General features: G+C 38.4%; 1 protein-coding gene across 1 annotated transcript in view; it reads left to right on the forward strand.

Annotated features, from left to right (window-relative positions):
• Positions 1-10,727, forward strand: part of ABCB5 (ATP binding cassette subfamily B member 5) — a 120,652-nt gene extending 109,925 nt beyond the window's left edge. Inside the window, exons 26-28 of the mRNA XM_024991009.1 lie at positions 1,025-1,231; positions 7,438-7,584; positions 9,669-10,727. Of these exons, the coding sequence (XP_024846777.1) occupies positions 1,025-1,231; positions 7,438-7,584; positions 9,669-9,866 (552 nt within the window). The 3' untranslated portion in view covers positions 9,867-10,727. The remainder of the gene's footprint in view (positions 1-1,024; positions 1,232-7,437; positions 7,585-9,668) is intronic.
• The last annotated feature ends 284 nt before the right edge of the window (positions 10,728-11,011 follow it).

An 11,011-nucleotide genomic window follows, 5' to 3' on the forward strand; every position in this document is an offset into this window, starting at 1 on the left:
CTGCCTTCACAGAAAACAATGAACAATGAGTACCAAAATAAGGTAACACTCAGCTGTTTGCATACAGCATAGCACACTCCTTCTTTTAAACTCTCCAATGATTCTCTATCGCAGTTAGAATAAACGAGAGTCCATACTATCAAATCAAGGTCCTTTGTGATCTAGCCCTTGCCTCTCCCTCCAGACTCCTCTCCTATCACTCCTACCTCACTATACACTGTGTATCAGTCTCACTGACTTCTTTATGTTCTTTAAATACACAGTGTTCTTTGAACACACATTGTTCTTGCTGTTCCCCTGATCAAAATTTGTTCTTACTATAACTTCTTTGCCAATACCTTCTCATCATTCACATCTCAGTCTAAAAATTCTACTTCCTTAGAGGGGACTTCTTAGATAGAATATAATGCATTCACCTGTCCCCTTCCCAAATCCTCAGCACATTCTTAGTCACTCTCTATCCCATTATCTTATCATGTTATCATGACACTTTATTTTTCTGACGTTGTTTGTTAGTGTGCTTATTACCTGCCTCTCTCCACTACAGTATAAGCTACAGGAGGGTAAGACCTTTGTCTTGTTTATTACTCTTTCCCCAGTGCCTGAAGAGTCCTCATCACATAGTAGGTATGCTTATGCTCATCAGATGTCAGTTGAATTTTGTTACCTCACTAGGCTTTAATAAAACAGGGTCCTTTACAGTGGAGGTTGGTCATTTTTCATCTGACTTTAGTCCAGAACACCAGACTTCATTCTAAACTCTGGGCAGGTCTCTAGAATATATGGCCATTCCCAGAAATGTCAAGTAAGTTTAAGAGTTGGTACTTCAGTTAGTTATTAATACATGCTGTCTGCTTCTATACAACATATGATTTATGAGCCCTTCTCGGGTAACGTTTATGCTATGAAACAGCTTGGATTCCTAACCTTCTTGTTATGATTTGTATACGTTTGAATGCAGTGAGCTGTAACATGATGCAGTTGTTGGATCTTCACATACCATTCTCCATTCTGCTTTTGGCAGCTATTTGATGGTGTGGATGCAAAGGAATTGAACGTACAGTGGCTCCGTTCCCAGATAGCAATCGTTTCTCAAGAACCTGTGCTCTTCAACTGTAGCATTGCTGAGAACATAGCCTATGGTGATAACAGCCGTGTTGTGTCACTGAATGAGATAAAAGAAGTAGCAAACGCAGCAAACATCCACTCTTTTATTGAGAGTCTCCCTGAGGTAAGAAAATGTCTGAAATCTTGAACTAAAAGCTGTCTAGTATTTTATTGGGCTTAAGTGGTTATTTTTATGTGCTTCTTGGATTACACAATTTATTTATTGCTGGCATCTAATGTAAAGTGAGATATAAAAAGCAAAATTTGAAATTATGTTTGTGTGACTTTTTCCAAGACCAACTGTATTAATATTCACTGAATATCAATTAATTTTCATATTTTTATTTTATACCTTCTACTCATTTATTCATTTATACTTCATTTTATACTTCTATTCATTTATACTCTACTTATGGCTACACCACCATCATCCCCCTCTGGACCACCTTGAAAGTAAGTGAAAGTGTTAGTCGCTCAGTCACATCTGACTGTGATGCCATGGACTCTGTCCATGGAATTCTCTAGGCAAGAACACTGGAGTGGGTAGCCATTCCCTTCTCCAGGGGATCTTCCCAACCTAGGAATTGAACCTGAGTCTTCCACATTGCAGATGGATTCTTTACTGTCTGAGACATCAGAGAGGACCACTTTAGTACCTTCTTAATCTGTCTTCCTGCTTCCAGTCTTGCCTCTTTATAATTCTTCCTCACATCAATTGGATCTTTTAAAAACATAAAGTAAATCATACCCCTCCCTGCCTAAAACCTCCTAAAGTCATCCCTTTGAACTAAGAATGAAATCAAAACTTCTTATAAGACCGGCAGGGCCTTCTGTGATCTGGCCCTGATCTCTTTATGTGCTCACTCTCTCCAGCCATACTGACTTCTTTCTGTCTCATGAAATTTTTAATTCCCTACTGCAGGACATTTACACTCATATTTATTCAGCTGGGTTCTCCCTTCTTATGACTCTTCGAAGAGCCAGTTCCTTAAATTTCAAGCTCTTTCAAATGTCACTTTTGCAGAAGTCTTCCGTGGCCATCTTATTTTAAAGAGGACCCACCAGCCCTTATAGCCTATCGCATAGTCTTCAGAGTGCTTACCACAGTCTAAAATTATGCTGGTGCTTATTAATTTGCTTAGGGTCTCCTTTTCCCACTAGAGTGTTAGGTCCTTGTCTGCCATTTTTGTCATCTCTCTGTATTGGCTGTGGCAGCTGACACAAAATCTCAGAAAAGTTGAAAATCTTGGTTGTCAAGAGGGCTTTAGCATAGCAAGCATTGATACAAATCCAGAATTAGTGCACAGAGACACTAATGTTGATTGCAACTTATAAGTTCTTACTATTTATACCTACATGCACACATAGATAAAATAAAAGTATAGGGACTTCCTGGTGGGCCAGTGGTTAAGACTCCACACTTCCTAAAAGGGGCACAGGTTTGATCCCTGGTGAGAGAACTAAGACCCCACATGTTGCACAGTGCAGCAAAAAAATTTTTAAAAAGTATATGTGTATACCTACATTTATATATATACACACACACACTTACTTTTGATTAGAAACAAGTTTGTATAATGTGGTTTTCTAGCTCACTTTAAAAGGAAATGCCAAAGGTTAGTAAGCATTGTATCAAACAATAATCTAATGCCCTGTTTTGGGAGAAGGATACTCTCTTTTATACTACTAGATCATCCCTCACCATCTCCTGTCCACATTAATTGGTTCCTCTAACTAGAAATGGGCCATTAATACAGTTTCCCTAACTTCAGTACGGTTCTGCATTACTAACTATAATAGAAGGAGTAACAAAATATTGTGACCCTATAGCTTTCCCTTTTTTAACCAAGACACTCACTGAATTATTGATTCAAGGATAGATTATTATCTACATAATCCTAATAGGGTTTTTCTTTAATTTATGTATGGTAAAATGCTATCCACTTTATATTTGTACCATTTGACTTTTACCGTTAAATTGTTTTTTATCTTTCATTCTTTTCATTGTACTATTTCTCAGATTTACCCAGAACTATATACTGCAGAGATTCAGCATTCTTTTTACAATCAACTTTGAGAATCATAATGTCATTTCCAAAAGAAAGAATAGCTTGTTTCTAAGTGTTTTAAAATAAAACTGTAGTTTACTTTCATATCACTCTTACCTGCAAAATATATAGAACCATAAAGAAATCTGGTGCCAAAATATCCTTTTGGAATAGGACAGGGAAATTACTAGTCTAGCAGTAATGTAAATGACCATTTGGAGTGGAGAAAGGACAGGGATTTTGGGAAATCAACTCAGAGCTATTTCCAGGGTTAAGTTATGAAGGTCTGAATTAATAAAGTAAAATAAAACAAGGAAAAGGATGTAAAAAATATCATAAAAGTGGAATTGTCAGGACTGAGCTTCAGGTTGTCTGTAGAAAGTGAGCAAGAAAGTACATAATACACTGGGCAGCTTTCTGGCATGAAAACACAAAGAGCATATGATGAGAGTACAAAAGCAGGAATGACGAAGTTTCACAGAAAACCACACAGAGGATATTGCTTTGAACTGGGTTTTGAAGAATGAGTAGTTCACTAGGCACAGGGAGCAACACCATTTTTAGGAGACAGAATAAGCTCGTGCAGAAACACATACATGTGAAAGGGTTTTATGTGTTTGAGGGAAAATAAGTTTAAAGTTCTGAGCATAAAGTGGGGAATTAAGAATAAGCCACACAAATATGAGCATGGACTAAATGTGAAGGTTCTGAATTACCAGACTAAGTTTGGTCTCTGTTATTATTGGAAAGAGGAAACCGCTAGACGTTTTTACACAAAGAAGCGACATGATCGAATTTTTAAAGGAAAAAAAAAAAAAATCATGTGAAGCTCAGCCTTTTGTTTGCTCATTCAAGAGACGCTGTGACCTCTGTGGCAATGGCCCAGACTACATGAAAGGGGCAAGTCTTGGTACATTACAACCTGGATGAGAGAAACTCAGGTCCATATTTTTCTTTCCCCCAGTTCCAATTTCCAAAAGTTCTTAAACGTCACACACTCCCCTCCACACACAAAGACCATATGTTTGAAGTAAATTTGTTGGGTGGTCAAAATGATGTGAGGTTTTATGTAGTCTTTATTAATCCTACTTAGAATGAATTGTCAATTATTTCTACATAAGTATTCACATATTTGATTACTGATTGCTACCCAGCCCTTTCTGAGGGTCTTAAATAATATATGTGTATGTGCTCAGTTGCTCAGTCATGTCTGACTCTTTGAGACTCTTTGAGACCCTGGTAGGCTACATTGTCCATGGAATTTTCCAGGCAAGAATACTGGAGCATGTTGCTATTTCCTTCTCCAGGGGATCTTCCCATCCCAGGCATCAAACCTGAGTCTCCTGTGTCTCCTGCACTGGCAGGCGAATTCTTTACCCCCAAAGCCTGGGAAGCCCAAAATAATATATATTGCATATTAAATATAAATAATGTATGATGTGTACAATTTATAGTATTTTATTCTAAAGTAAAGAAAAATAGAATTGTTAAGCAACTATAGCCCTGTGGGTTTCAGGTAAAGGATTATGGACCTGTCTGGCAGATCAAGGCTAAACTTCCCTGGCGGCTCAGATGGTAAAGCGTCTTCCTACAATGCAGGAGACCTAGGTTCGATCCCTGGGTCGGGAAGATCCCCTGGAGAAGGAAATGGCAATCCACTCCAGTACTATTGCCTGGAAAATCCCATGGACAGAGGAGCCTGGTAGGCTACAGTCCATGGGGTCGCAGAGTCGGACACGACTGAGTGACTTCACTTTAGAGTGTGCTAAGGGTAACAAATCTATGGTGTATGCCATGAATAGAACCTCCAGGCATTTGGAAATATCAGCCTGGGAGAGGAGTTCAGATAACACTGGCTTGGTCTTGAGGATCCCTGAGAAAAACATCAGATGTAGAAATCCCCTAGTGCCCACAATTTCACACAGTCAGCTCTCGAACCACTTCCTGGCTCCCATTGGAACCACCCTGAAACTCCTTTAAAGGGCCTGCAAGGAATCTCCAGCATGCAGTTGGTTTAGGATTAGACTCTATCTGATGTTCCTTCCAGGATCCAGTTGGTATTTAGACCCAGGTTTACACTGAACAGCTACTGCTTCTTGAGTATCTCATAAAACAGGTGATTTCAGGGCACTCACCATCCTAGTGTTTGCCAGAAAACTGATTTAGATTTTCAGTTGAAACAGGAAAGAATGAAATCCTGTAGTTCTTCATTAGAAACAAACAAAAAGACAAAAACCTTCAGTTTAAGTGTCTGAAAATGTTTTTAGATTACTATTGAGACAACATGTATATTTATATTTATAATCTGTTCTGCTTGAAAGTGTTAGTCTTTCAGTTGTGTCCGACTCTTTATGATCCCAATGGACTGTAGACTGCCAGGTTCCTCTGTCCATGGAATTCTCCAGGCAAGAATACTGGAGTGGGTTGCCATTTCCTCCTCCAGGGGATCCTCCCCACCCAGCGATTGAACCTGTGTCTCCTGCATAGCAGGCAGATTCTTTACCATCTGAGCCACCAGGGCTTAATGATGGGCAAAAACATCTGAACTGTATTTTCATCCAGTTCATTCTTTGAGGCTTACATCTTCCTGAAAGCTAAAGAAAGCCAAGAAATGCAAAGTGATTTCTAAGCTAGTATTATATCTTCTTCAGCTGTAAGAGAAGAATCCACGTACAATTTAATCTAGACTGGCAGAAAGAACTAAAAGTCCGTTATCATTGCCACCAAATCCAGTTTTTGGCTTAAGATTGAATCCTCTAATTTAGATGGGAAACTTGCGGTGTGTGGATATGAACCGCTGAGTTTTACCTAATTATCTACAGCCCTGTGATTCCAGTTTTAATAAAATGTGTTTTAGGAGGAAAAGGCCCAGTGGGCTAGCAGTCTCAGGTAAAATCACAAAGAAAAAAGAATGAAGCTGAAGTCGCGACCGACTCTTTGCGACCCCATGGACTCTAGCCCGCCAGGCCTCTCCATCCATGGGATTTTCCAGGCAAGAGTACTGGATTGGGTTGCCATTTCCTTCTCCAGGGGATCTTCCTGACCCAGGGATTGAACCTAGGTCTCCCGCATTGCAGGGAGACACTTTGCCATCTGAGCCACCAGGGACTCTCCCAAAATCACAAAGGAGATAGCTGAAGTCTGTTTCCTTTGTAGACCATTCACAAAGGACACTCTTACTGGGCTTCAATAATTCAGACACCCATTGTTTGATATAAAGTAAGCAACTAAGCATTTTAAGTTGAAAAATGAGATTAAGGAGACATATCTGTTATTAAAGTTACTCACAAGCTCTGTCAAAACCCCCTCTGCTGGAGAAACACCTCCTGAAGGCAGCAAGGTGCGGAGGGAAAGGCAGTTGAATCAGGCCTCTCCAGGGTCCTAAGCTAAACAGTACATCATCACGTGCTGCGTTTCTCTATGATGATGCTACGGGATCCACCTTTAGAAGGTTGTACAGTTGGACTTACTTTCCCAGTGGAGCTGATCCACCCACACATCCTTGTTTGGGTACCAATGGCATGTATTTCTCAGACAACTGGCAAGGGCTAACAGAGAGCAGTATGAAACCCTGGAGGAAAGCAGAGTCAACAGGATAATGTAGAAAACAAGTGGGAGCCTGCTTGCTGATCCATTATGATTTAGATATGTGAGAAATTTCCTTTACCCTTCCATGGAGTGTAATACTGAAAAGGTAGTCATTAGTAAGTAGGAGAGTGTAGCAATTTGTGAAGTGCTAAATATCACTATCATGACCTGAAAAGTTGAATGGACTGTCTTAAGATGACGGCCTAACTTATTCCTAGGATGATACCTGCACCACTGAGAATGGCATCATGACACCTGGAGAAATGTGCCCACAGAGATTTAGTAAGAGCCACAGCTAGGGAACCCAATGACTTATTTTAAAATGTTACTTTAAATCATTTTGACCTGAAAACAGAAGATAATTTAACTTAATGGGGAAAGATTTGTGTTTACTGGGAACTTTTTCCCTAATTTTTTTTTTTTTTTAATGCTTTAATTTGAACAATTCTTTTGTAGAAGCAAAATGGCAAAGGTCTACTGTTTGTGATCAGATTAGATATGTAAATGAAATGGTAGTGTTTACTGCTGGTTTAGCATTTATTTGCAACAAAGCCCAAGAATAGATTTCAGCACTTGTTGGGACACAAATTTTAGAGTAGCAAAATCTGAAATATTTAGATGGCTCTCGCCCACAGTTGCCATGTTAATTTAAATAACCAAGACTTGCTTTCTTAATTGCATGTTCCTGTAATAGAAATACAACACACACGTTGGACTGAAAGGAACACAGCTTTCTGGCGGCCAGAAACAAAGACTAGCTATTGCAAGGGCTCTTCTCCGTAAACCAAAAATTTTATTGTTGGATGAGGCCACTTCAGCTCTTGACAATGAGAGTGAAAAGGTAACTTTCTCTTCTTTCATCTCAGGATTAATAGGAAATATGAGAGTGGAGTATTTTGGAAGAAATTAAGGTCAGTTGGTGGAGAAAAAAAAGGCCTGGAGAGAACTGTAGTCATAGGGTCACCAGTTGTAATTAAGGTTTTGACCTTTATGTAAAGGTCAGAGGCTGGTGGGGAGGGGGGAGAGAGTTGGGGCACAAAGCATCTCGTGTGTTAGAAAGGTTTTCTCATTAGAATTGGTCTCATCATCAAAAGGGTCCCAATTCTTGAAATGCTTCTCCACTCAAGAAAAAAGCCCAAGGAAGATTACTTTCCTGTTTTATTATTATTCTAATGATACCAAACAAAATAATAAGGTAATCTACATATGTAAGAGAGTGATCTACACAGCAATGTTGGAGCCTGCTAGTTTCTCTACCTTCTTTAGAATATTTGCTCAGTTTGAAAAGGAAGTGAGTGAGTGGGTGAAGTCGCTCAGTAGTGTCTGACTCTTTGCGACCCCGTGGACTGTAGCCCCCCAGGCTCCTCCGTCCATGGGATTCTCCAGGCAAGAATACTGGAGTGGGTTGTCATTTCCTTCTCTATTTGCCCCCTTGAAAAGGAAACAAGGGGGCAAATAGACATGTAACAACAGGTGTACAGTTCAAGCTTCTTCTCATGTTTAATTTTACTATATTCTTGTCCCTTAGAAGTTCTTGCATATACAGTATGTTCTTGTTAAATGAAAGCTGGTTAAATGAATAATAATGTTCAATATTTATTAAGTGCTTATTATACACTACTATCTCAATCCTCACAACAGTTTGATTAATTATTTTTTACTATGTTCAATTTACAGATCAGCACACTAAGGCTTTAGAAAAAGTTAAGTAACTTCCTTAAATCCCTTGTGGCTCAGCTGGTAAAGAATCCATCTGCAATGCAGGAGACCTGGGTTCGATCCCTGGGTTGGGAAGATCCCCTGGAGAAGGGAAAGGCTACCCACTCCAGTATTCTAGCCTGGAGAATCCCATAGTCCATGGGTCCCAAAGAGTCGGACACGACTGAGCAACTTTCACTTTCACTTTAAATTCTAATAAAGTGCATCTGATCTAAGATCCCATGAGATTAATCACTACACAACTACTATTTGTAGATGATTATCATTCTTGATTTCCATGAGACAGTGTGTTATGAAAGAAAAAAATGGGACTTTTGGAATCAAACATATTTGGGCTGTAATTCTGGATTCATCAGTTACTAGCAGTGTGACCTAGGTCAAGTGACCTGAATTTTTCGAATCTTGGTTTATTTATCAGGAAAATGAAAATACTCCTTACAGAGATACTGAAATGATTTAAATGAGATAACCATCATTAGAATATTTTATATATTCAGCAAATAATCGGATTTTACCTTCTGCTTCCATTTCTTGCTTGTTCTTGTTTTGTTTTTGGCTGCACCGTGAGGCATGTGGGATCTTAGTTTCCCAAGCAGGGACTGAACCTGTGTTCCCTGTAGTGAGAGCACAGATCCTACCACTGGACCTCCAGGGAATTCCCTTATTTCTCATATACATACAACATTATTACCTCTTTGTAGCTGAGATGCTGTTTTAGCTAGGACAGTTTTACAACTAAATTCTAAAAAGAAAAACAAACAAAAGAAACTATGAGAAGAAATGAAGTAAACAGACAATTGAGTATGGAAATACTACTTTCTGGGTTTGACTTTGAAACCACTTAAATACAAATAATGGCAATCCACTCTAGTACTATTGCCTGGAAAACCCCGTGGACAGAGGAGCCTGGTAGGCTACAGTCCATGGGGTCGCAAAGAGTCGGACACGACTGAGCGACTTGACTTTCACATACAAATAACCATCTAACTTTTATTGTCACAAAAGCTACTCCAAATAAAAATCTTAATTAGTGTCTGTAATTACTTTTTCTAAATTTCTATTAAGATATTCCACAAATAAGGGTAGTTTCCTTGAAGATAAGCAAATAGACAATGAATGTTATTAGATTTCCTTAATCAATTTGACTTGGGCAAGTTTACTGGCATTTAACCAAAGCTAGCAATCACAGGTCCTTCTCTCTTTCAGGTGGTTCAACATGCCCTTGATAAGGCCAGTAAGGGGAGGACATGCCTAGTGGTGGCTCACAGACTCTCCACGATACAGAACGCAGATTTGATAGTGGTTCTGCACAATGGGAAAATAAAGGAACAAGGAACTCATCAAGAGCTCCTGAGAAATCGAGACATATATTTTAAATTAGTAAACGCACAGTCAGTGCAATGATTTTGTTGGAGTTAACACATATTTTGATCTTTGTGTATGCAAAGAAAGACTGCCTAAGAATTATTTGGTATGCTTTGATCTTGTTTATTGCATGTATCAATAGAATCATGCTATTCAAGTAGACACGTTTTGTTCACACACCATCTACCCTTCAGATTCTTAAAAGGAAACAAAAATTCATTTAAGTGAGATAATGCATATATCCTTCAATTTATAAAAAGCACACTTGCTTATAAAGCAATTTGCTGCAAAGTGCGTATTTTCCTATCAATTTCTGCTATAAAATTGGGAATATATTCCTAGAGGGAAAAATTACCCAACTAACTAAATTTAAAGATTTTAGCAAATAGTATGATGTAGTTGGACCTGTGGCATTGCAGGAAGAATGATTTGGAACATCCCAAATTTTCTAGCAAATATTAGAGTAATTTGAGCTGGTCCTTTTCTCCAAACCATCAGATGTTCTCTCACAGTATCTCTCAATGCTTCTCTCAGTGAATATCCACTATTACCCAAACTTTCATTATATCCTTTTGTCAAGAGGATAGAGAGAATTATAATGTAATTAAGAATGTAAAATTTTTGGCAGAATTGGGAAGTTATCTTCCACTTCAGTAAATGAAATGGTTTACATGATCCATTCTGAAGATTCCACTATTTCAAGCTTTGGGTTTGGCAGAGTAAGTCACAAGCTTACTCCATATATGAACACTTATTTACTTAAAATAAGAGCTGCTTTTACTATGGTGAAAAAAATTTTAATGCCTTTATTATTATTAAATCAACTAATTTGTTTAAACTTTATATGTAATACATGTATGATTTTAAAATTCCACGTAAATAACAGTATTGATCAACTGAGTCATGTTTTACATTTACTTAAATATGTAATTTCATCCAGTGATTTTATGTCTATTCTTCACTGTATTTCTTTCTATTTACAGTGATACTTACAACCAGCCTCCCTAAAGTGCACTCTGCCAGTAATCTGAAATGTGAAAAAAATTAAAACCATTTGTGTTTTATGCCACACTTTAGAAAATGCAAAATAAAAATAGGATTGGGGGATTGAGAACCCGATTATTGTTTAAAGGCATTGGCATGAAAGCCTGTGGCCGCTTTGCTATGTGTGGATGTCGAGCTCT

This window comes from Bos taurus, chromosome 4 (assembly GCF_002263795.3).
Source record: "Bos taurus isolate L1 Dominette 01449 registration number 42190680 breed Hereford chromosome 4, ARS-UCD2.0, whole genome shotgun sequence".
Taxonomy (NCBI): Eukaryota; Metazoa; Chordata; class Mammalia; order Artiodactyla; family Bovidae; genus Bos; species Bos taurus.